The sequence below is a fragment of the Mesitornis unicolor genome, unplaced genomic scaffold (assembly GCF_000695765.1).
Source record: "Mesitornis unicolor isolate BGI_N332 unplaced genomic scaffold, ASM69576v1 scaffold34822, whole genome shotgun sequence".
NCBI classification, from domain to species: domain Eukaryota; kingdom Metazoa; phylum Chordata; class Aves; order Mesitornithiformes; family Mesitornithidae; genus Mesitornis; species Mesitornis unicolor.
The window spans coordinates 31,732-58,183 of NW_010167797.1; the positions used below are offsets into that span (position 1 = coordinate 31,732).

General features: G+C 36.9%; 1 protein-coding gene across 1 annotated transcript in view; it reads left to right on the forward strand.

The window, feature by feature from the left end:
• ADAMTS18 (ADAM metallopeptidase with thrombospondin type 1 motif, 18) overlaps positions 1-26,452 on the forward strand; it is a gene marked incomplete at its 3' end in the record, with an annotated part of 73,752 nt that overhangs the window by 31,318 nt on the left and 15,982 nt on the right. Inside the window, exons 4-15 of the mRNA XM_010178819.1 lie at positions 497-696; positions 1,437-1,520; positions 3,490-3,649; positions 4,270-4,375; positions 7,406-7,543; positions 8,988-9,141; positions 10,170-10,265; positions 11,234-11,382; positions 16,818-16,990; positions 18,597-18,727; positions 18,863-18,986; positions 20,203-20,447. Of these exons, the coding sequence (XP_010177121.1) occupies positions 497-696; positions 1,437-1,520; positions 3,490-3,649; positions 4,270-4,375; positions 7,406-7,543; positions 8,988-9,141; positions 10,170-10,265; positions 11,234-11,382; positions 16,818-16,990; positions 18,597-18,727; positions 18,863-18,986; positions 20,203-20,447 (1,760 nt within the window). The remainder of the gene's footprint in view (positions 1-496; positions 697-1,436; positions 1,521-3,489; positions 3,650-4,269; positions 4,376-7,405; positions 7,544-8,987; positions 9,142-10,169; positions 10,266-11,233; positions 11,383-16,817; positions 16,991-18,596; positions 18,728-18,862; positions 18,987-20,202; positions 20,448-26,452) is intronic.

Below are 26,452 nucleotides of genomic sequence, written 5' to 3' on the forward strand. Positions count from 1 at the left end.
GTGGCAAATTTGCATAGAAGGCTAATATCAATCACAATACCAGGCTGGCAGGAATCTCTCTTGTGCTGTGTGTCTGTTCTCTGTACTGATGGTGGACATCTGTTGTGGAAAGGACTTTTTTACCAACTGCTATGTAAGTAGCACATGCCAGACACCTCAGGAAGTTATCCGGACAGGAAAAATGTAGATATTCTGTTAAAAATTCTGTGTGTATTTTTTACCACAGATGCTACCATTTTATTAGATTAATTCCTTATTTTAAACTGCTTATTGCATATGAATGTGGTTCTCCCATTTCCTTCTCTCCCTGTAGCCATCTTTCCCTCAGGAATGAATCAGGTTTTTTTTAATAAATATACAAGAACTTAGCCATAAGTATTAAATCACATGCTGTAAAAATAATCCAAGGCTCTAAACCTAAGATGCTTCATTTTCTGATTAAACTGTTCATGGGTGATCTGAACCCATTCCAAAAGTGAGTTTTATTTCCTTTTAGATGCACCTAAGCCACCCACAGAAGAGACATACATTCGCTCAGATGAATATGGGACTTCTGCAAGGTTTAAAAGATCTTCTGCTAAAATTCAGAAAAATGGAAGTCTAAATGTTGAAACCCTTGTTGTGGCAGATAAAAAAATGGTGGAGAAACATGGCAAGGAAAATGTAACAACGTACATCTTAACAGTTATGAATATGGTAAGATGTGGTATAACTGAAGTATATTTTCCCTGTGGAATAGTGTTATTTCAGATTAGGATCTTTCATTAGACAAATAGTGATAACAAAAATATCAGGGGCACTTACACAAGCCTTTCTTCAAGCCTCATCTAATGTATTACTTATGTCAAACATCTCTTTAAAAATACACTCCAAGATTATCACAGCTTTGGCAACAGTATCGTAGAACTTAAAAAAAATAATTGTAAAATATTTAAAATGTTAAATTTTAAAATACTTCTTGTGTAGTACAAAAAAGGCAGGTACTCTGCAATTGAGAATTTCACTTCATTTAGTATCATGAAGCTTAGTCTGTTTTGCTTGATGTCCTCCTTGAAACAAAAATTTGAGAAAGCACAAATTCATTTTGAGAAAAAGAATATAATTTGACTAGAGATATATTTCCTTTTGTAGCTTTGCTCTTTAGTTTTATACTACAAAACTTGAACTTTGAACTTGATTACACGTAATCCAGGAGACCAAAGACAGAACAAAGCCCATTGAAATCAATAGAAAGTTTTCAAGGTTTTTGAATAAATGTAGTGGTTTCGGGCTTAATTCTTCTGAGCTAAGCTCTTTTGGATCAATCCTACAAGGTATATGACTCCATTAATTTGTAATGAAAATTGAGGCCCAATGCAATAACTCAATACATATGTTTAATCTATTTTAAAAAACTATACATGGAGATGACATTTCCTCTTCAATAATCCTTGCAGGTCTCCAGTCTGTTTAAAGATGGAACAATTGGAAGTGATATAAACATTATTGTTGTGAGCCTTCTTCTTTTGGAACAAGAGCCTGTAAGTTGTATCAGAATTTTGGTGTGGTATGCTTCATTTGCTACTGTTCACAGGGAGCTTTGGGTGTTCCTGTGTTACGTACATGAGCTTTCTTTAGAGGTTTCTTAAGACATAAAGCATGAGAAGAAGTTTAAAGTCACAAAAACCTGCAAAATCACACTCTCTGCATTTCACTGCTTCTCAGTTTTTGATACTAAAATTTTCATTTCACATAAATGTTCTTTAGAAACATTTAAATGCTTCCAGTAAGATAAAACAACAATTTCCAGCATTTTCTTGAAAACAAATGGCTGGAATGAGAAATCTGATGTACTGGGTTTCTGTGAGGGGTTGTTGTTGGTGGCAGGGGAGGGCTATGGAGATAGCCCTGCAAGAAGCTGCTAGAAGATCCCCTGGCTCCAATTCTGGACGCAGCTGTGACCAAGGCCAAGCCAATCAGTGCCTCTGCGAACTGATGGATTTAAGAGGGGTGCAAGCATGAGGCCTGCCCTCTCTTGCCCCGGCCCCAACCAGCGCAGCCACAGGGCAGGTGGTGTGGTCCCGACCCAGCCCAAACTCTGCTCCAGCCCGAGAGAGAGCTGGGAACTCTACAAGAACCAGCAGAAGAAGCCTGCAGTGGAGAGAGGAGCAGAATGTGACGAGAACAACCGTGCAAACACTGAGGTCGGTGAAGGAAGAAAGGAGAGGGGGAAGGAGGAGGAGGTGTGCAGAGTGGAGTTTCCCCTGGGACCTATGGTGAGAGTGCAGACCGACCCTACCTGCGGCCCATGGAGGTTCAGCGATGGAGTGGAGCCCCACGAGAAGGTGGCTGTCCCCACAGAGGCTGCGGTTCTGTGGGCAGTGTGTGCTGGAGCAGGCTGTGGGAAGGACTACAGCCTGTGGAAGGGAAGCCTGCACTGGGGCAGTTTGTGAGAAAAAACAACTGCAGCCATGGACAGACCCACGGAGGAGTTTTGTGGAGGTCTTTGCCCCTGTGGGAGAGGTGCCATGTGGAAGCAGAGGAAGAGTGGGAGGAGGCCTCCCTCCCCATGAAGAGGAAGGAGCAGCAGAGACCGCATGGGATGAACTTGACCGCAACTCCCATTCCTGTCCCCCTGTGCAGCTGTAGGGGGGTAAAGAGGCCAGGAACAAAGCTGAGTCCGCGAGGAAGGGAGGAGTGGGGGAAGGTGTTTGCTTTAAGATTTACTTGTCTCTTTCACTATTCTGTTCTGATGTTACTGGTAACAAATTAAATTGTTTGTTTTTCTCCCCAAGATCAGTCTGTCTTTTGCCTGTGACCAGAAGTGCTGAGTGAAACCTCTCTGTCTTTTGTCTCAGCCCAGGAACTCTGTTACAGTTTTCTTCTTCCCATCCCACGTAGAGGGGGAGAAGTCAGTGAATGGCCTCATGGTGCTCAGTTGCCCACTGGGCTTAAACCATGACATCTAGTTAAGAAATATATAAATAAAAAGATTTTGAACTGGGATTTCCAGGTTGTGATGATTGGAAGGGGGAAGGAGTCAAAAGTCCCAAACTGAAGGTAGCATGTAACAAAAGGTGGGAGTGGAGCCAATTATTTTGGCAAGGATGCTGAGACAAAAGAAGACAATCTCTTTTTAAGGAATTTGTGATGGGTCGATCCACTTGGATAATACATTTATTCCACAGAATCTCAAAACATTTTAATCTCAAGACAAAATGGTTCAGTGTTCAGTTTTATCAGGAATCAAATGTATTTGTACGCTCTGATTCCAACCACTGACTTTGAAAATATCTGTATGGGGAGAGGTGCAGTTTTATTTTACAATTCTTAGATTCACTCATCAACCAAATTGGTCATCAGAGATAGTTAATGTGGGAATCCTTAAATTTATGTGGAACAAATATGAAAAAATAACTCCCTTTTCCCTAACCAACTCTTATTCTTTCAATCACTTTTCTCAAGTACTGATGGAAGCACCTTATTTCTGTATCTGTGAAATATCTACAGAGTGGATTACTGATTAACCACCACGCGGACCAGTCACTGAACAGCTTTTGTCAATGGCAATCTGCTCTGGTTGGGAAGAATGGGAAGCGCCATGATCATGCCATCTTGCTTACAGGTTTTGATATCTGTTCTTGGAAAAATGAGCCCTGTGATACTTTAGGTATGATATGAAAACACATTATGAGAAACTCAGGGGTGTCAGCAACAACATCTTGATTCATAGAGACTGAAATTTTTTAAACTAAATAAGTCCATTTTTGCACATAATGTTAGCCTTCTCTAAGAGGAATGACCAATATTATTTTTACACATTTGTCTCTGAAGTAGCTAGAAGAAAAATAATATTACTGATATCATTGCACCAGAAAAAGTGGCAACATAAGCTACCTGAAGACATCCTTTTGGACTGCCACCTCTTCAAAGAATATTTTTGATTTTGAGAGTATTTCTGAACCACTCCTTTTGTGTTTGTGTGTGTGTACTTGCCCTTTAGAATGGGATTTTTCCCTAATTTGGGAGCACTAAAGGCATGCTGGGGGGCAAAGAATACTCTTTACAAGTAAAGTGTATCTTGCAAGGGTAAGTTTGATTTATGTTTCTTATACAGATGTCACTTTATTGTCAAATAAAAGTCTGCTGTAGTTCTTCCATGTTAAACCTGATGAAGAGACAACCATCTTCATACACCACAATAGACTGGCTTATTAGGACCAGTGCAGATGATGTATGTATTTGAAATTCTGTAGAGGAACAATCTGACACGTTGCTTTCTTCCTTCAGGATTTGCACCGATCAGTGGCATGTGCAGCAAATATCGTAGTTGCACCATTAATGAAGATACAGGCCTTGGACTGGCTTTTACAATTGCTCATGAATCTGGACACAAGTAAGTTATTTTTCATAAGCCTTACATGCTCCTTCTAAAAATAAATGTGTAACTGAGTGGAAACATAGGACCTGTTAATATAAATAGGTTAAATATGGATCATTTATAGAAAGCTATATAATGGTTAGAATATATAGAGCATCCAGTTAATGTGTTGGCCTTATTAAATATCATCTCTTCAACAATAATAAAAATAAGCACTGTGGGATTTTGATCAATTTTGCTGCCATAAGCAGAGGGACCTTATTCTGATACTGGTACCCCACAACTGTTTCCAGTTTGATGGGAAGCTATAGGCAATTTTAGGCCAGAGTCAAGACTTCACTCAGAGATGTATCCTTCAGGATGAATCAGCTGAATTGGCTGCCCAGAATGCTTTCCTTTCTTCTTTTTTTTTTTTTTTTGACATTTTATATATTCCAAGTGATAACCAGAACAAACAGTAAAAGCTGAAAGCTGGCAATAATAATCTACAAGCTTCCCACACTGCTACCATGTTCTGGTAGACAAATTACTTCTAGTATCAGTGTGGTTGCTCCAAAAAGAAAATCAAGAAGTTACCTCTCTGAGTCTCTTAGAGGTCCCTTTCCCAGAAGACCAAGTGTTTCATAGGATATGGGAGCCATTCATTCCATTCAACCTGTCCTACTTTGTTCTCTCTACCTATTTAATGAATGATTTGGCTAAAAACAACCTTCGTGGAGGTTTCTGCCTTTCTGTATCTGTTTCCATTGGATTTCCATTCAATTTCTGTGGTAATAAGACTGTAATTTTCCTAAGAACCTGCCATCTCTCAAACCAAATCAGTAATAACCTTCCATGGAGCTTCAGCTACTCTCTGAATTGTTGAATTAAATCTAAAGAAGATGATTAGGGTTTGTTCTCCTTTTTTTTCCCCCAAATAATTCTGAATTACTTTTTCACAACTTTTGATTTTGATTTTCGCTTTTAATATAGCTTAAGCTGGAGTCTGTCTAACCACTGGCAGTATAGAAGCATAGTTTCTCTGTGTGGTACAAACCTGAAATCAAGGGTCAGATAAAACATGGGCATAGGATCTTTATTTTGTGAAGCAACATTACTGCATAGAATGTCTTTGAAGAGCAGCAGTACTGTATTCTGCTGTTTGGTCAAGGCATGAATCCTTCCAATTCTGCATGACTGAATCAGGACTATTTCGTTTTCATTGTACAAATATGCTCTACAGTATATACTATGACCTAATGTCTACATGAGTGACCCTTTCACAGGTTTCTGTACATCTGAAGGGAAACAAGGAATTAAAGAATAATCCAGCTACCAGTGAAGCCCATGGGAATTGTGCCAACGCTTTCAATGAGACCAAATATGTAAAATGTATATTGTTTGATCCTCCTGTCACAGTAATGCAATTTTGCTGACCTCAGTACATTTTTAATGCCTTTCAATCAGCATTAGGAGAGAATCAGGCCCATAGCTTATTTTTCAAGAATTATCCCCTTTAGTCTTTTAATGTCCTTCCTTCCTGCTTATTTTCTTATTTGCTTCAAGAGATTATGCTTGGAAATTTTTTAACGTTGGGTTTATTTAATTAATTTTTTTTCACCACTTACTTTGATTCTCACATTATTTAGCCTTTCTTTGGTATAGTTCCATACTCCTGTCTAATAAAATGCATCTTATCTCCTGGAAAAAAAAATCTTCCCTGGATACAAAATGTTTTTATTATAATATGTTCATTTTAATATTCCTGATACTACCTAGTATGTAATATAAGACAAGAGAATTCGGTCTCTTTGACGCAGAAATTCCTGGAAGGGAAATAAAACCAAACTGTGACAGTTATGGAGGTGCTGAGGTCCACTGTGAATATATTAACCTAAGGATTTCATAGTCGGAGAATATTGTATACTGTGCAGATTACACACTGTGATTCACTGAGTAGCTTCAGTTGTTATTTGTTTTTATGGTTTTCTTTAAGTAATTTGTGTTTTTACCTGAAAGCTTAACAGTTCCTTCCAGAGTTCTGAGCCCATTGTGGCAGTGGGTGTATAAACTGTGGATTCTTTGGCTGCAATGCATGTGAACAAAGTATTTTAGAAAGGATTCTAAAATGCTAGCTCATTTGGGTTGTTTTTGTCCATTTCTAGAAGGAGACATACAATTTAGCAAGTTTGAAGCCTCAACTGGTGGCAACACGTGCAGTAACTCTGATGAGCCTGCAGTGATGTATAACTGCACAGGATCGAGTCTAGCAAATTAGATATTCCCTGCATGTGCACAGATTACATTCATGAAGTTGCCAATGTACTACTATGTTGAAGTAACAGATTATGAAATTTCTTTTCAAAACACATTGAAATTCACAGATGCCCTGTGCAGTGAAGAAACATAAACAGTGAAAGGAAAAAACCTGAAAATTAGCTTTATTATAACCATAAGCTCCCCATAATGTATCATTTTTAATGTGGTTTTTATTGCTGCTTATTATTCTTAATATTATCCTAACACCTCTCTTAGTGAAAGCAGGGCCTCATGATGCTGCAGACTGAGCAAAGCACCCAATAAGAGGCAGTATTCCCACTAAAGAGATTACAGTCTAGACAAAGGAAGTGACAGCGTATAACAAAGGCAAGGAAAGGGAAGTGTTTTGCCTGAGAAAATATTGCAATTTAGTGGCCAAAATTATAAAAATAATAATATTTTTTAATGTGGTCTGCAGCTCTAGTACTTAGGTAATTAGCTCACATTGCAGAGTTCAGGTGCATCACCAGTATGGATCTTCCTTGAAACCCGACTATCTTTTTCTCATCAGACAAATGTGTGATGACAATAAAATTTTAATGCTATTAATTGGAACTTGTTTCATACTAATAGTCAGTTGTATGGTGCATATGTTTTCATCCCTTTGGAATGAAAGGGGTGAATTCCACATTCCCTGTGGAGTTCAAGCACAGAGCTGTTACCCAGAAAGTGTTTCTTCTGCCCCAAGTTGCGTCTTGCTTCTGTTTAATCTAGATTTTTCACTCTCACACCTGGTTCTCTTTTCAGCTTTGGTATGATTCATGATGGAGAAGGAAATCCTTGTAGAAAAGCTGAGGGTAATATTATGTCTCCCACACTCACAGGAAACAACGGAGTGTTTTCTTGGTCTGTATGCAGCAGGCAGTATCTCAACAAATTTCTCAGGTAGGTCAGATGTAAGTCTGGGCTGGTGCCAGGGAATGTATCTTTAGTAACTGGGCTTGAACTCTTGAACAGACATAAAAATTAGTTAAGTGTGAAATTCACCTCTTTTAAAATGTGCTCAAACCAGTGTACTGTTTGAGCCCACACACTTGGACTTCTGAAGCTTATAGATGATATGGCATTTAAGTGTATTTGTCCTGCCTCATTTCTAAAGAATGAATTTCACCCTCCATGAATATCCTGCAGTAATGACTAGCATATCATTCTTTCCCAGGTGTTCCTGTCAGCAGTTAGGTTTATTAGAGAATTAGTAGGAAGTGAACACAAAAGAGGTCAGACGCAGTGGTACCAAAGTCATTACAAAATGTAAATTAACATTCGTGGCCTTTCTCACTGGAGTTTCTCTCTTGATCTAGCTCATGTCATGAGTAAGGACATTTTACATTTTTCATTACTGTTTCTGTGAGGAAAAAACTGAAAAAGCAAAAGATGACAAGTTATTTCTTCAGCACGTTGACACTACTCAGTGATGCTTTTAAAGGAACTGTTTTTCGGTCTGTGTTTAAGGTCATCAGAATTGCAGTCCTTTCCAGTACAGCTTTCCTTTTATTTTGTTTGTCATACATAGGTAGACTTAAAAATGTGCCAGCAGTACTAAGACCCAGATCCAATACAGGCATTTTAGATATTAATTCCTTAGAGTGAGAATCAAGCACCTAGATAGTTCTGTGGATCTGGTCCTTGAATTCCAAGTTAGTATCTTAGAGTAGTGGCCAGGAAAGGTGACAGAGTTCTGGTGGGTTTTTTTTCTGCCGCAATGATGCAACATATTCTGAGTACACAAGCAAACTGCAAACTAAAAAGTCACATAAGCCCTCAAACATGCAATATGGTCCAAGAGACTTATGCTTGGAAGATAAATCTAGCATAGAGTGACCTTCTGTATACAGGGGTTCTTGAGCACATACAAAGGAAAAAAAGTAGACCCTAGGATACCTTTGGTCATAAACTGTACACAGCCAGCCCAAAGCACATGAGCTGCAGCAGCCTTTTGTTTGTCAGTCCACACAAAGCAAATGAGGCAGTGTGCCTGTTGATGCTGTTGATGCCTGAATTTGGAAATACATTTAAGGGAAAGAAGCAGACTAGATCACCTTGCTCTTGGTTAAACAGAAATAAAGGGAGGAAAAGAATTTGACATTGTTTTTTCTTGTTGTCACAACAGTCCCAAAGTCTGGAAATTCCTGCTTCCTTAAAACCTTGCAGCTTGGGCTACCAGCAGAATTTTTTTGCTTCTGCAAGCAGATATTCTTATTTCAGTGCATACCTCTAAAGCTAGTTAAGGGTATTGTATACCATATTATGTGTTTTTTTCTGGTCTGTAGCAAATTAAATTTTTTTATGTGAAGATCATAGTCATGATTAATATACATTCTCATTATAGTACAGCTCAAGCTGCCTGCCTGATTGATGAACCTAAGCAAACAGGACAGTATAAATACCCTGACAAACTGCCAGGGCAGATCTATGATGCTGATACCCAGTGCAAATGGCAATTTGGAATGAAAGCAAAACTCTGCAACCTCAGCTTTGTAAAGGTACCTATTGATATACTTTTGAAAAGTTAAAATTGCATTAGAGAACTGCAGTACACTAAATAAGTACAAGTAATACAGTGTTCAGACGCCTGGGCTATTTCTCTACCTTATCTTGCTTGGCAATTTCCTTTGAAGGTACTGGCCTCTTTTGAGGAATATCACAATCCCAGGAGTTTCATAAGGAAATGTCTTCTGTGCAGGAGTCATAGGGAGTGCAGTTGAATACGTAACACCTGTGAGCCCTTGCCTACTTTGCTAAGGGAATTTAGCAGGCAGTATAGATTTGATCAAAACTTGCGTGGGATGTGGGGTGTGGGGCAAGAAAGACTAAGCTTCTTGTGTTTTGTTTTAGCCTTGTCATTGACAGCAAAGTCTGGAAAAGATCTATAAGGTTATTTTAGAACAATGAAAACATTACTTATACCCTTGACGTTGTGAAGAAAGATTAATTTAGATTAGACGGTTATTTTAGTGACTGCCACACTCCTTGCTGATCTTTTCAGAGAAGACATTTTATTAAATAACCTGGAGTGCATGTTCTGAAAAGAAGTATTGTAATTTATTTTACTTCTGTTATTATCCTAGAGTATTTTGATTTCTTTTGTACTAACCACATTTACCAAGCGATGGCAGCTGCATTTCTTCTACAGCTAATAAACAGAGAGTGTGAACAGCACCGTGAAGAGGCTATGTTTCCAGATATCTCCTGTGTTTTAGAAACTCTAGTCTCTTCACAGTATTATAGTCCCTGTAGGCTTGATGAAATTTTAGCCTTGAACTTTTTAACACAGTTTTTGTTCTGTTACAGTCTCACGCTCAAAATAGTTTTAAAAATATATAGTGAAATGGTGCATAAACAAGAAGAATATGGCTGTGCTACGAAGCTTAAACTCAGAATTTTCTAAATTCAGAGAAGGTTTTATTTATATGACTTTTAAGATAGCAAAGGCATATATATTTTGTTACTCTTTCTAAACACCAGGACATAATGGGAATTATGAGTACCATGAGTACTTTTTTCTTTTCAGGATATATGCAAATCTCTTTGGTGTCACAAAGTTGGTCATAGGTGTGAGACAAAGTTCATGCCAGCAGCAGAAGGAACAGCTTGTGGCATAAGTATGGTAAGTTGTTTTATAAATAAGACATGTCATTCTAACTTGGTTTTAGACTGTATTGGGTCAAATACCAGTTCCTGTCAAAAACAGTTTTATCCAGATTCCCCCATGTTTGCCTTCATAGACTTGCAGATTGCTATGTAAAAGGTTGCATTGCGATACATAGTCAGAACTGGTCCTCACAGTGGCTTCTATCTGATGGTAGAGAGTGATGCCTCTCCCATGTAGCTATGGAATAAGATATATCTGGCAAATCTTAATCAGTAAGAAAATCCACTAATTTTAACAGAAGTTGGATGAGGGCTTCAAATTCCACTCAGATATGAACATTCCTTAAGCCATAATATTTGCTCTACACACTAAGGCCATCATGCATACTATCATCAGTGATCACTACTAAAAGAGCATGGTTATTTGTTTTACTTGAACCTGCTAATTTACGTTACTCTATAGTTACTAAAAAAACTTTTCCTGTAATGTTTCTTCCAGTAGAATATTGTTCTGATTTTCAAGTTACTGACAAATGTCCTATTTCACTTTTTCTCTTTGTGCAGTATTTCATAACGGAATGATAAAAGAGAGAGATTTTAGCAAAATTTTAGCAGCCTATTTTAAATTATGTGGGAAGCTTGGAGGTTCTGACAGCACAAGACCATAAATTAACATTAATTTTTTGGCGAAGAGTAAGCCAAAAAGACGCTCTCCAAGAGAACCATTTTGAAAATTTGTATCTCGGAGATATTCATCTCAGAAGTTGGACAAATTTTAGGACATTACTTATCTATACCATTGTGTGGGTCAATGTCCTGCTTCAGAATCCTTGTCCTACGATGAACTATCTCATTGAGTTCAATGGGTGACCTCATGTTTACCATGATTAAGCACTGGAGCTTTTAAATGTGGACTTTTTCTTTTTTTACATCTACTAGGTACCGCTAACTCTGATGGGATATTTTTTGGCATTCTTTTGGCAGTGGTGTCGAAGAGGACAGTGTGTCAAATACGGGGATCATGGACCCAAGCCTGTAAATGGCCAATGGTCTGCCTGGTCCGAGTGGTCTGAGTGTACTCGCACTTGTGGAGGTGGGGCTGCATATCAAGAAAGACATTGCAATAATCCAAAGTAAGATATTAAAAGGTATTATTTTTATACTAACTATTTAAGTTTTTAGAATGAAAAAATAACAGGAGTCCATTTCCCTAGAGAAATAATACACGTAAAAATGTTTCTAAAACCTTTCTTTCATGTTCAGTGTGACCACTCAGTAGCTGATACTAGAAAGTAGTGGCTGCCTGAAGACTGCTGGAGTACTAGAACATCTACAGCTCAACTTTCTCAATTAGTTTTGTGACACTACACTTTATGAAATACCTACAGAAGTAATGAAACACCACACAGACATATTCACACCTAATAATTTATGAGCAAGAGAAAAAGGTCTTAAAAGCTATTTAAGACTTCTGATGAGATCGTATTATCCAGGATAATAAAGCAAAAATATTTAAAGTCAATATCAAAATAGTCTTTGTAAGTCTGTCATGTTCTTTGCATTCTTTTGTGTTTTGCAGGTCAGAATAAAGTTGCTGAATCCTAGAATTGTATGCTAACTCATGAAATATTTCTTGTATTTTCCTCTAGTGAATGTCTTATCCCTGTAAATACTACTAGTCCTTACAATACTATTGCAAAGTAGAGGTAAAGTGTTATCTGACCAGCATCTTTCTCAAGTACTCAATTCACTTCAACTTACAAGAAAAAAGGATTTCACTTTTATTTCATACACAACTTCAACAAACATAGACAAATGTATTCTTCATCAATAAAAACAGCATTTAAACTCTAGCAATAAAAAAACAGAGAAAATATGACACAGTTTTTATGAGGCTGTAAAGAAGCCTCGTACCTACTATACAATGCTGCAGTAATAATATCCATGCTTCGTATACTATGTTATAGAAAAATGTGAGTTAGTTAAAAAAGGCTTTATTACCCTCACTCAGTCAAGCCAATTTTTGCAGATCCATAGCAGAACAGTTTCACAATCTTTTCTGTTGATACTCAGTGTATTTTGTTGTTTAAAATTACTTGTAAAGTTTCCCTTATTAAACTATTTAGCAAGAGAATGCAGGGTCTCAATTACATGTCATACGTATATTTTTGGACTTCGTACTTTGCTCTCTGTTTTGCCTGGTAAATTTGTATGTATGCACATTGGTCATAAGCCTTCCCTTGCTATCCCTGTGTGACAGAAGAATGTCCAGTAGTTGAAATGTTTCAGTTTGGTGCACTGTTATAACTGATGATGATTTCAAAGGTTCTGCAGACAGAAGCTCTTTAACATGAAGGGTGACTGTTACAGTAGCATTATGTATTTAAAACTTGCATTCAGAGTGATCCGTCTGCTCTAATTAAAGACTTGATGCAAGACTTGATGTAACCAAGTAAGACTTGATACCAGAACTGGAATGTGTTTATACTAAATTTAATATTATTCTATTAGTGATAATTCAGCTAGAGCAAAGAGAAGATACTATAAATCTCTCTGAGTTTCTCAGTTTGTCACTCTCTCTGAGTGACAAAATGACAGGACTATAAATAAGCCATCCACACAACAGTGTACGAGCATACAGGTAGCTGTATTGCCCATCACAGCACTTTTGTATAAATGTGGAATCATTAGAAAAATACTATTCATTTTCAATGCTGCACCACATGGAATGATTTATAACCTAGTCACTGTTCATTGTTCACCTCTATAACTACACATAAACACAGAATAATGATTCCTTTCTTTCTGAACTTCTGAAACACATTTCAGTATATATATGTATATTATTTCATACATAATATATTTATTACACTTTTCCTAATCCAGATTTGTGTAGAAGCTAACATTTATTTTGTTCAAAAGCTAGCTAGATGATTTTGGATAGCAAACTTTTGAGAATGACAGATAATAAAATGTATTTCTGTAAGAGATTAGGACAAGGGCTGTGGATCTCTGAAGAACGGACTGCACTCTAGAATGAGATTTTAAAGTAAGTAGTCCATTTCTCAAAGCAACTGACATCCTACAAACATTGAGGGAGATTTCTAGGTTTTGGTGATTTTAAAGGTGAAACGTCTTATTAGGAGCTCAAAGACAGATGAAGAACACAAATTCAGGCTGCTGCTTACAAAAATCTCCTTACCCGTGTTTGTACATGACATTCTCCTCTTGCAAATAGTATCCAATCAGGTCAACTCCTGTTCTCTTGACAATTTTAAGACAGACCTTATGGCCACGTACAAACAGCTTTGGGTATGGCTTCTGAACTACCACTGGAGTTATGTATGAATTTATACCAACAAACACCTATGGAGGTCATCTGTAGAACACAGAACTATGCAGGTTTGCTAAAATAATTATGTTTCTGTAAATTGTCACAGTGTAATTTCATTGATCTGGTTTTCATACAGCACAACATTTTACAATTGAGGTACTTTTCCAAGATAGAAATAGATTACATAATTTAATAGTTTAGCTGGCAAAGAACCTGAAGTGTGCCCGAGAGATTTAAGTTAATATTGGAATCCTATCTGTGGGACTGCATCCTACCCACTTCACAATAGTGAATAGAATGGAGTTCTAGGCATGTCAGTAATCAAAAGACTAAACCAAAATTGCTTGAACAAGTATTTTTAATCTTCTGTGTACAATATCTGTAACAGTGATTACAGTCAATGCAGATGTAAACTGATGCAAAGTAATGATGCCATTTAAAATACTGATTAAAAATTAAGACTGCAAAAGACCTTGTAGACCTTTCAAATTCATGCATAGTAAAGTAGTCTAGCTTTCTGGTGCTATCATAATATGAGCTGAAATGTTCTCACTTAAATGTAAACAATTACAAAACATGAATAAACAGGAGTCCAGAATTTCAGAGTCTAATTCTCTTTCTGATGCATAAAATACTTTCTTTGATCAGATTAATTCCAGGATTTCCCACTCTGTGCTGCATTACAGTGAATTTTACTTCCATTGTCCATGAAATCTGTTCTTAAAAGTGTGTTGCAGAATCAATGTAAAATAATCTTGTAGCATTTTAATATTTGAGTCTTACATGAGGTGGAGTATTTATATCTTTGAACTTAACGCTTCTTTTATAAATTATTCTTTAAAGACTGGCCTTTCTCACCAAATTTCTCCCTTTTCCAATCATCCTCAGCAAGGCCTCAGCTCCAAAGGCATGTGTTCAAGAAGGTATCTTTACCTATACGTGCCAGTGCTGGGGAGGCATACAGATGGATGACACGCTTAGGCTATAGGAGCACTGTATCACTAAGGCAATATTGTGTCACCCTCTGTGCAGAGCGTTCCATTGTAAGCACAGTTCTACTAACAGAACTTGTGTAGGCAGTCAATCCAAAATCTACTGGTGGTATAAACATCACCAATAAAAACATTTTGTCTGTGTAAAAAATAAGCTTTTCTCAGAAATACGGTTTTGTAGATCTACATCTAATTTCCTGTGAATTACTTAACTCTTACTGACATCTTGTTGGTAAAAATGAAGGTGGAGACATTTCCATAATTCTCTGGCCAACAGTTTTAGTAATGGGAATGTACTGTAATATTAAAATGCTGTACCAGAGCTGGAAAACAGAATGCCTCTTTCAGTGCTCCCTTAGTTTGGTGGAATTTTATACCATCCTCAAATGCACGACTGTGGCTGGAAATAGTGATCTAGCCATAAAGAATTCTATTATAGTGCTTGTTTGGTGGTATTTACTTGGAAGGAGGTTGCTTCTTTTCCTCACACCAAAGCAGATTTGTTCTCTGAGGCTGAAGGAGGTCAAAACTCATACATGTTCTGAAGCTGTAAAGAAAGTCTGTAGAGAATTGAGTAAGGACCCAGTGGTTTGGTTGCCTTAACTCAAAGCTCTCACCAGTTGCACAAAGTCAACTTAAATACTTCCTGACTTCACTGATGTTACTTGTCCTCCCTGCCCTTCACAGACCATATTGCCACCAACTAGGACAGAAAATTGACTTTGTTTTAAGACATTTGCTGTTACACCCAGTGTCAGGGAGGCTAGTAGGTGACCTCAAGACAAGTCACTGGAAGGTTTTTTCCACAACACATTTTGCTGTTGCTTTTACCCAGTTTTAAGTAGAGTAACAGGTGGGTTTGAAACAGTTTTCCCTTGAAAGACTGTTTTGTAGCCCAGAATTCTGGAAAAGCCAGATATTGTGTACATTCAAAGCCGATTCAAAACATGAAAATCAAATTCCAGCTTGATTAGAGGGTTAGACATCTAAGGGTTAAAATTTATAATAAAGCAAACAGAAAGAGAACCTGGATTTTTTTCATCCATGTTGCACCAAGCTGTCTCCATCTTACTCCAGTTAGACACATGTCAAGAGGTGTTTCATGGAATACCTGATATGAGGAATAGTTATCACATAGTGTTTAGGGATTTAAACAAATAACTCCAATTATACTTGTTGCAACTCTTATCTTTTATACTAGTATTATTAATCATTATTGTTACTAATTATATTATTATTATTCAGTATCTTTTCTATTTTTTCCCTTAATATGTGTGTAACACAGGCAAGCTGTCCACTGAAAATCCCTCTATTCCTTATATTCCTTAATTTTAAAAAAAATCATTATATAAATGTGTGCAAGTGCAGCACTGTTATGTTTCTTTTCACTTGACACAAGAAATTGTATAATATGATAAACAGTTCTTAGAATTTGGTGTTTTGGAGATTTGGCTCAGTACCTGCAGATGTATATCTGAGCATTGTGGAACTGCAAAAATAACATCAGTGAATTCCTATGTAGATCCACAAGGAATACAAAAGTGAGTGAATACATTTCTCAGCAGCTTTTGAGACCTCTTGATCACTTTAAAAAGAGAAAATTTTACACCTTACATTGCTTGACAGTTGTCTGCACAGACTAAGCAGAGTTAAACAATTATTATTCTGATGAGATACTAGCAAAGTAACAGAATATATTCTTTTCATTCTGGCTGGAATTAAGGGAAATTGCCAGGTAAGATGTGCTGAAGTAGATGTGACATGTCTCAAGTTATCCATGAATTCCAGCATTTTCCTAAAGCAAGACAAGTATGTACAGTCTTTTTCTTGCCTATGTCTGTTTGGAAGCCCATTTTTTCTAAAAGATTTACAAAACAAATGAACAACCAAATGTAATTATTCATTCTGTTTATGTTTGATCGGTGTTATGTTATCCTTTATTAACTCTTATTGTGATAGGTAATTCTTTGCACATGTTTGTTCCTAGGTTACAGAAGAGTAAAAATAGCTATATAACAAGATTGAAACCAGTCAATATGAAATAGCCCTATAAATTCAAGTTAGCGCAAACATGACTCACCTCTAGATGGTTGCATCTTTGCTGAGTTTGCAGTGATCCAAGTAGAGAATTCATGGCAACTTTTTGCATGAAAATTAATGGCCCTCTGTTAATACACATGTAACATGCCAATGACACAAATAGTAGGTTTTGCATAAGATTTTTTTTCCTTTTTTTTCCTAGACCACTGTATGGTGGCAAATTCTGCCAAGGTTCCAGTCGTATTTATCAACTTTGTAATAGTCAGCCATGTCCAGCAAATAGTTTGGACTTCCGTGCCCAGCAGTGTGCAGAATATAACAGTAAACCTTTCCGAGGATGGTACTACAAATGGAAGCCATATACTAAAGTGGAAGGTAATTATGCCACAGCTCTGATGGACAAAGGCAATTGCAGGAAGAAAGCTATAAGCTGTAATTCATCCATATTGTTTGGGCAAATATCACCCTGATGTAAGCAAATACAACATCAGTTGGCTTATTTGAGATGTGTTTGCCTTCTAGCGTAGCTGAATCTGGCCTCCTGTGTGATACTGCCTTTATGAACATGCAGAATTGATTTTGGCTGTGAATTTAAATCTTTGTCCTTAGCATGACTTCCTGGCTGTTGCTACCCTTCTCTTTTGTTTTATATTACACATCTGTTAGTGTAAAAACAAAACAAAACAATTTCCATGGATTTTTCAGCATGGGAATTGTGAGCTCCCACAATAACACTATCGGAGTCTTCCTTTCTTTGGAATGTTCTCAGATTTCAAAATGTAACAATAAATCAACCTTTTGACTTTTCTGCTGGTACAGTCCCATGACAATTGGAAAAATAAACAATATACTGGCATAAATTTTTAAAAATCATCTTTTACTAGAGCTCTCTGTAAAGTTCAGGTCTCAATAACTATTTCTTGTCTTTTTGTACAAGCAAGTTTACTTTTACTTTACACATCTTAATTTTGCAAATATTTTGAATCAGTATTCATTTTTATCAGATACAACAGATATTTTTTGCAATTTGAAAGCACAGCTTGTAGCTGCAATTGCTGCTACTTGAATAAAAGTGGCTGGATTATGTCACATTGTAGCTTCTTCATTTAGTACCTGTGCAAATTTGCTTTTTTAAATCGTAACTGTATAATTATATATATACACACACATCCATGTCACTTTCATTTATAACCTGATTCTATTTTCTTCAAAAGACTTCACAGACATTTTCTTCAGTATTTAGAAGCCTATGCCCTAACAGCCACTGGGCACAGAGGAAAGAGGAAATACAGTTTCATAGCATGTAACAGTGGATGTCATATAATGGGGAGAATATTGCATTTTATTTAATAGAATATAAGATAGCCTACAGTAGTTTTAAAGGTAGGCACTGCATTTAGGAAAAGAAACAGGAGCTTAAAATTATGGACAAAGGGAAATTTTCAAAAGCAAGATGTCCCCAGGTGACTCTGAGCTTGCAAATGCCTGTCATTACTTTCTTAGCTGCTTTTCAAAATCTCCCCCAAGATCTACATTTATAGTCCTGAAAACATGATCTGCTTTTCAAAATTGCTGCAGATGCCTTGCCTTTGATTCAAAATCCAGCTGTTTATTTAAGAATAAAAGGATACTATTTTGAATGCAATTTCATGTTCTTCAAAATTTCGTTACAGTTTTGTTACATTTACAGTTTGTATTAAAATTGTGTATTTCAGCAATTGTGACAATATTTACTTTTGCATGGCTGTTTTTTGTCTATGTAGTATTTCACAGCCCTTTATAAGCATAAAATACTATCCTTGTATAAGAAGAAATTTGATTGTTGGTAATTTTTAGAGGAAAAGGGCTTTTGTTAGGGGAAAATCTTGTTCATCTAAGATGCAGAAAGAAACAATAGCAGGGTGGTTTGTTGTTTTTTTTCACCTCCCAACTGTGCTGCAGGTCTGCTAATACTTTCTTGTCTTGTATTTTTTTCCAACAGAGGAAGATAGATGTAAATTGTACTGCACAGCTGAAGACTTTGACTTTTTCTTTGCCATGTCCAGCAAAGTGAAGGACGGAACTCTGTGTTCTCCAAATAAATATGATGTTTGCATTGATGGAATATGTGAAGTAAGATAAAATCAAGTTTCTTACAATCCTAATGTCTATTTTCTTAAGTGGGCAATTGACTCCTTTATGGAAAATGCAGCTGTTTCTTCAAGTTCCCTTGTGTCTGAGTCCTTCACTTGTGCCTTTTGGTTGCAGCAAGTAGGGTGTGATCATGGACTTGGTTCCAAAGCTGTATTGGATGCTTGTGGAGTTTGTAAAGGAGATAATTCAACATGCAAGTTCTTTAAAGGCCAATACTTGATCCAGCACAAAGCTAATGGTAAGGAAAGCTGTTCCACACGATCATCAACTCATTGCTCTGCTGTATCCCCATGTAATATATATGACTCCTTGCTCATTAGGGCAGTGGCTAAAAGTCCAGATGTGAACTGGAGAGAGAGTTCACATTTCTCCTGTTTCTTGGTAACAAGAAAGTTATGAGCATAAGTCTTGGTTAGTTAATTTGTAAGCATTCCTCTTGTTTCTTAAGCCACATTTTCCCTTTACATGTGAATTTCCTCTTAAAAGAGATTTTGGGACTTAGGCAAGTGAAAAAATAGCTGTCAACAGGTCTGACTGCAACAGGACTGTAGAAGATATAAAAGGCATTACACAGCACAAAACTGTCATGCCAAACATGACAGTATTTCCATGTCCATTTTCAAATTAAGTTGTCTGGAAGCTCTCCAGTTGATGCAATGGATGATCTAGTCGCTGGGAGGTGGACTTCTCTTTAGTGGACTGTCACAGACATCTTGTGAAATAATCTCACTATGCCTCAGTTTCTCAGGCATTAACCAGATAGGTAATATTTCTTTACCTATACAGGGCTATTTTAGGGATCCATTTATTGTGGATTATAAGACATGTCAATACCACATTAATATATGCCAGGGAATTGTTTAGGACATGGTAATAGAGATAAAATGCTAGAAAAATAATCCAAACTGTGTGCTCTGTGAAATTAGCTGTGTGCAGTGCATGTTGGAGATTGTCAGCGTTCCCTCAGCTGAAGAACGAGTGAGATTTCTACACGCTCAGAGTGCAGTGGCTCACAGCAGGGAGATCCAGTGGTATACAGGGCTTTGTGAAAGCTCTCTGCATCCCAGTGCATCTCAACTCAAAAACTTTGCCCATGATGGAAGTAGTGCCTTCCAACTACTGTGGGGAACTACAGGTTAAACACAGTAAAACAATTACAGTGAAGCCATTTGTCTGTTTGCATTTTTCTAAAGTGAACTTGCTTTTTCTTGTCTTTAATCACAAATTAAAATTACAGGAATTGAAATACCTCTGAGTTACTCTGATTACAGGGTGCATAGGGATGTTAAAAACAGAACTGCTTTCTCCTGGTGAAAAAGGAGTAACTTTGGTGTATCAGAACAGCTGTCTTCAGTATCTTTTAAACTGCAAAAATTTCAAATTGGCTCAGAACTTATAAGCCACATCTATCTGTATGACAATTGCAAAAATATTGCTTATGTCTTTCATTTCAGACTACTATGCTGTGGTCACTATTCCAGGAGGAGCACGCAGTATACAGCTCCATGAAATGCAGATCTCGACCAGTTACCTTGCAGTGCGCAACCTCAGTAAAAAGTATTATCTAACAGGAGACTGGACAATTGACTGGCCAGGAAAGTTCTCTTTTGCTGGAACAGTTTTTGATTATCAGCGCTCTTTTAACCACCCAGAGAGTCTATATGCAGCAGGACCAACTAATGAGACTCTGGTCTTTGAAGTAAGCTTTCTTCTGTTTATTCTTCCCTTGACGTCTATTACAGAATTAGTAACGACAGCTTTAGCTCTGCACTGTAGCTCTCAGCGAGATTAAAGAATAGCACTGAGTCACGATAGTATTCAAAGTTAATTGTGTAGTTATGCTAGACTGAAAGGCCTTTCACCAGTTTATCAAGGTCTGAAGTTTAGTAAGCTGTCACAAATTCAGTGAAAAGGAACGTGCATAAAACACACCATATAGCATTATTTCTCCATTGCTGCATAATGGTAATAGAGATTATAAACGCATCTCATAAATGGCATACAATGAAATTCAGTGATGTAAAAATTAAATCTAACATTATAGCAAGGCTCAATGGTAACAGTTTCAACTAATGCTTCTGAAACTGCAGGTGCATGTAGCTGTTTTTACATCTACCTTGGGACGCAGATGGTCAAAGTACCACACGTAGGCCACTGTGTAATTTCTGTTGATTCAGTTTTATTGGTGATAGCATCTAAAATAATGAATTCTGTATATGTTTATCTCCCAGTCAGATTTATATCACCTACTCTGTCTGCCAGATGTACTGTGTTAAAACTGTATTTAGTAGAAAGTAAATTTGGTACTTACATGGTTTGTTCCAGTGTTACAGTTTTGAAATTAGCCACTAATAACTTCTGTTCTAAGAAAAAATTCTTTCTACATTAGGTGACTTTACTAGATTTTCTTTTAAAATTTATCAGAACATTTGAGGGTCAATTGCTGGCTGAATCGCCAAAGTCTTTACTCCCTGTTAGCTACATTAGTTTGCCTGCTTTGTTGAAAAACTCTGGCAAGTCCTGGCTTTGTAACTCATCTGTTATGTCTGTTTTGATGAGTCCTTCCCTGTGAGAAAGAAGGAGCCCTCCCCAGAAGGGATTCAATTCCTTCCCACGCCTTCCAGCAATACTGTGGTCAGCTCACTCTCAGACACGTAGCTTTCTCTGGCGTGCACTTGTGGTGCACGAGAGCGAGTGCTGTAGCATTCTGCAGGGCAGCAGTCTGCGGTTCTTCGCCCCATCTCATAACACTGTAACTGAAACCTGCCCTCTGCAGAGGTTCTGCAAGAGCAGTTAGCTAAGAACTCTGCATCCCGTCTCCCTTACACAGCTTTGTTCTGTTAAACCAAGAAACACAGTAAGTATAGGCTGTGACATGAAATATGTACTTCAGTGATAATTTAAACATTCGCAACTATTCACTAAAGTTTTTATTTGGAATACTGAAGACCCTTACTGCTATTCATTCTGACTGAGTAATGTTCTTAAACATGTCTTTAAGAACCACTGAAGTTCATGGACCATGAACACATGTTAAAGTACTTTAGGATGAACACATGTTTTAGAACGGACAGTTTGACATGGGCAAAGGGTGTGTATTTTCACAAATTATCATCACAAATTGCAATGCTTTTTAAACACATTTTTTTCTCAGTTGAAGAATTTTCATTTTGGGTATGTTTGTTAATAGGGAGGTATTAGTCCAAGGAAGAGTTTGGTCTACAAGTAGACTTCCCTGTCTGCAAATAATCTCCGAAATAGCCTTACACCAAAGAAACAAGCACACATATAAATACTATGAAATATTATGCTGAACTCTCAGGAATCTTATTTGTTGTAATGCATAGTAGATTGAACTGTATTATTATAGAGCTAAAGTATGAACAATAAATTGCCTGCAAGTTGACTTACTTGGCTGCATATTGTGCGCATACTTTGCAGAATAAAGATTAAAGAAAAAAATTTAATGCCTAATAACACTTCTATTTTTATCCTATCAAATTATGCTAAACAGTTTTATTAAGATTTAACATTTAACTGGAGGCTATTGCTCCTATGAGAGCTTATTTAAACTTTCCTTGTATTTTTATTGAAATACCTACACCACTGGCATTGGTAACAAGAGATTCTAACGACTGAAAATGTTCAAGTTACATATTCCCCAATTAAATATATCTGAGTTGTGTTTAAGTTTTCTTTTCCTTTCAATAACTTAAGCACACCCAACAAGCTGAATTCTAAAAAAAATGCAAAATTTTGTGTTTTCAAAGATCTGCTTTACTTATGATTTACCAATAACTCTAAGCAGCAAAATGCCAATGAAAACTAAAGAAATACACTTTTATGAGAAAACACACATATTGCTGAAGAGCTGTTTGCAGCAGTAATAATGAAACGAATCCTACTTCAACTGTAATACCAAAACCTGATAGAAGGCTGAAAAAAAGGAACATTCAAGCACAAAACATTGTAGTTTTGTTTTTATTTTTCTCTCATCTGTGATTTTCTAAGAAGCATACAGAAAAAGTTTTCAGTAGGACTCTTCAGAGCTCAGACCTCAACTTACTCTTGCAATGTTTAGATACTTGTTTCTTATTTTTTTTAATTAAGTTGTATTCAAAAGAAATTTAATGCTTACTTTCTAGAGGAGTTTGGTGCAAGCCCTTGTAAAAGTGCACACTGCAGGTACCGAGAAATTGAATAGATTGCACACATAAATACAGGAACTTTTATAGTTCAGGTGGGTGGAAAATGTAAGGTTTTGTGAGTGTATTTATTGCCATTCTGCTATGATCTGAAAGACAGGTTAACACAACTTGTGCCTGTTTAATTTTGTAGTCATAGTTTTGCTAGACATTTGTGTAGTGACTCAAATGGTCCAAGATTTTTGGCTGCATTTCTGTATGCAAATCAGCCTGTATGTATCCAGAAAGTTCAGGTTACGCACGTCCACTGAGCAGCATTCACAGGAGAGGATGTGACCCGTGCTCTCCAGGTCCAGACAGGTCTGTGCTCAAAGCAATCACTTCCTTTGCAGTGCAGTTATTCTCCAAAATATTTTCTTGAAAGATTCTTGTGAATCATGTATTAAGGGAGAAGAATGAAACTCAAGTAAGAAAAAAACAAACAACCCCTTAAAATCCCATATTGTTTTGCATATCACAAGTTCAGCCTTGCAGTTCTACTAAATGTTTTGTATTTGTATCATATTTTTCAGTATGTTCCTATGCATCTATTTTGCTATCAGTTTTTTCAATACTTCAGCTGAGTGTGTATCATTTAATCAGATTCTGCAGTCCTAAACATTATTCAGCAATAGATGAGAGACTACAAAAAGACTGATAAAGTGCTTTTCTTATTTACCCTGGCATTTCACACCAAAAATACACATTTATATATATATTTACATATATTATATGTATGTAATTATGGGAACAAGTCATACCAAAGAAGACAAAGGGCAATGAGTCTGTAATTTAACTAGATTGTGGGAGAAAAAATACAAACTATAGTGGCCAAGTATTTTCTGAGGAGAACACTGTAAGATGAATGAGGAATTAAATGTGTAGGACCAGTATTTCCTGAGCACAGCTGCTGGTAGTGTAAATGCAGGATGAGATATTTAGAATTCATCAGGACCCTTTCTGGATTGTTCAAGAATTAATTTCACAGATGGAGGGAATGCAAAGGAGGTAATCCGGTGAACCAGTGCCCTTCAGGATGTGTGTATCTGTATCCTTCTGAAGTTACTGTTAGTATTACTGATTCTTTGGTGATTGCGGGTTTGTAGAAACCAATACAAGCTGAAATGAAACATGTTCATGGGATCAGAAGGCAGTTCCCAAAATAGTCAGATTCAGGCTAGTTGAAATAACAGACAAAGGTAAACGTGGTAGAAATACCATAGTTAAATGATAATCTAGGATCAGAACTTAATACCAAGTTTTTAAAATATGGTTTCTGTAACATAAATACCTCATCTTAAATGGAAATATGCTGGAGTTTTTAAAATGTAGTTGAATATATTAATTTTATTTATCTGTTGTTTGGTTATAAGTAATTTAAAGTCAGCACTTCCAATTTAAAGACCTTGTCAGTGTTTCTCTTTTAACTGAAAAATACTTGAGGAGAAACAAACAGTAGATTCATCATTCATTTATCTAGCTTTGGAAATAGAGGCTGCCAGTGAGCACCACTAACTGCTGAAAGTACTTTCCAGAAGAGGCTAGCAGAGCACAAAGGACATTGCCCTCACAGGCCCTCACAGGCTCTATCAGTACAGAACTTGTATGAGGTTCACTCGTGACACCCATTTGTTGAATATTCAGTCACCTGCCATGACTACGGGAAAGATTCTTAAAGGGCAAAGGAAACGGAACTGTTATGTGGGCACAGGAAACTCTGCATGACCAGGGATTGCTAAACTCTCTTGAAAACACAGGAATTTAATAATTTTGTTTTCCATTCTATCAGTAAATGGATGAAGAATTGACTGATTTGAGAACTCAAAGCCAAGTTGAGAAAACACTGTAAAGTTTTTCAGGATGAGACAGAATCAGTATCCTCACTAAAGTTTACCGCAAACTTAATGAAATATTGAATCAAGGAATTGTGAAATCTTTGTGAAAATAGATAGCTTATTTTGACAGCAATAAGTAACAGATGGAAAGAATGCTTTGCAAAGAGGCAGACATTCAAGAGAAGAGCAGGTGAATGGAGTTTCAAAGCAGGAATATGTCTAATTAAAATCAATAAATCACTTCCTCTTTCTCAATAGGGGAAAAAAGAGAAAGGCAGCCAGGTGGAATGGCTGTACTGGTGATCTAGCTCCCACTGGGAGAAAGCCAAGTTGCAGTTTTAAAACATTACATTTATTATTAGTTAGTAGATAATAAATTTGTACTGATTTCCCCTAAAGAGAAAGCTAAAGAGAGCTAAGATGTGCTTATAAGATACAGATATTGATTCAGTACTATGCATAAAAGGGTTCTGCTTTAGTGGGGAGAGATTAGCTGGACAGTATCCCTGAAGGTTGTACATTTAGCATGTGAACAGTAAAAAAAAAATGGAGACACAGTAACAACAGAAGATAAATCTGAAACAGCTGAAGTAGAAATGAGATCATACAGGACCTTTCAGGAATACTCTTTTTTTTCTTTCCTTTAATGACCTTAGTGGACTTTCTCATAAAACAATAGTTTATCATAAGCTTTTAGTTAAGATTGTGTTTTGAGTGACTTTAGAAATATTCATGAGATAAAACCCCTTTTGTTTTAAGGTTTGGCTTAAGTAACCAATGCGTAATTCTTCCTTTTCTAGAGCTTTCCAAACAGGTGTTCTCTCACTTCCTTTTGAAGCTCCTGGTGTTAGCCACTGTGAAGGATCCCATCCAATAACTGTCCATTCAAGACAACAGTCCTATTTTAAAACTTGTTTTAAACAGTTTTCCACCACCATCAAACACTAGGTGCTTAAATTTATCCTACTCCAAACAGAGTTAATTCGTAAAAGTCATTGGAGGTCATCTCGATTGAACAGAGAAATCAGAATCTGGCTTAGGATGTTGGATGTTAAATTATTTACTAAATGGCATGGATGAAAACTGCAGCTCTTACAAGCATAACACAGCCAGGCACTGGTCTTCCATACAGACAGACTTCTCTGTCTGCCCTCACTGGTGTAATTGATGGCTCACTGCAAATAGCGAAACTCTGTTACATCCACCTAAAAAAATTATCAAAGACTTACAAAGCATGGGAGTGACCCAGGAAATGCAAATGCAGTTTGAAGACTCAGATCAAAGCTGCCGTGTATGCTTGGATTCCAAGGTTGGGCTCATGCCCATTTTGTAAATTATGCACATGCAAAACAAGTGAAGATGAAAATACATGATGTACATATGGGTGAACAGTAGCAATTCCTTTTACCTGGCTTTTCCTCTATGCTAGATTTCATTCCTTAAGTTATTAGTAAATGTCTCTTAGTCCTTCACAGAGATAAGGAGTCACTTTCTCAGCTTGTCAGGTGCCAGGCAGTACTGTCCTATACGTTGGACTCTTTCTTATGGAAGAAAGAAAAGTTTGTCTTGTGTAAATTAATCTCTTGTAATTCAGTGTCTTGTGCGTAATTTCACATACCTATCTTAAAATAAAAAAACACCTGAAAAGCACAGAGTCAATCATAAAAAAGCAGTGTTCATAGGCT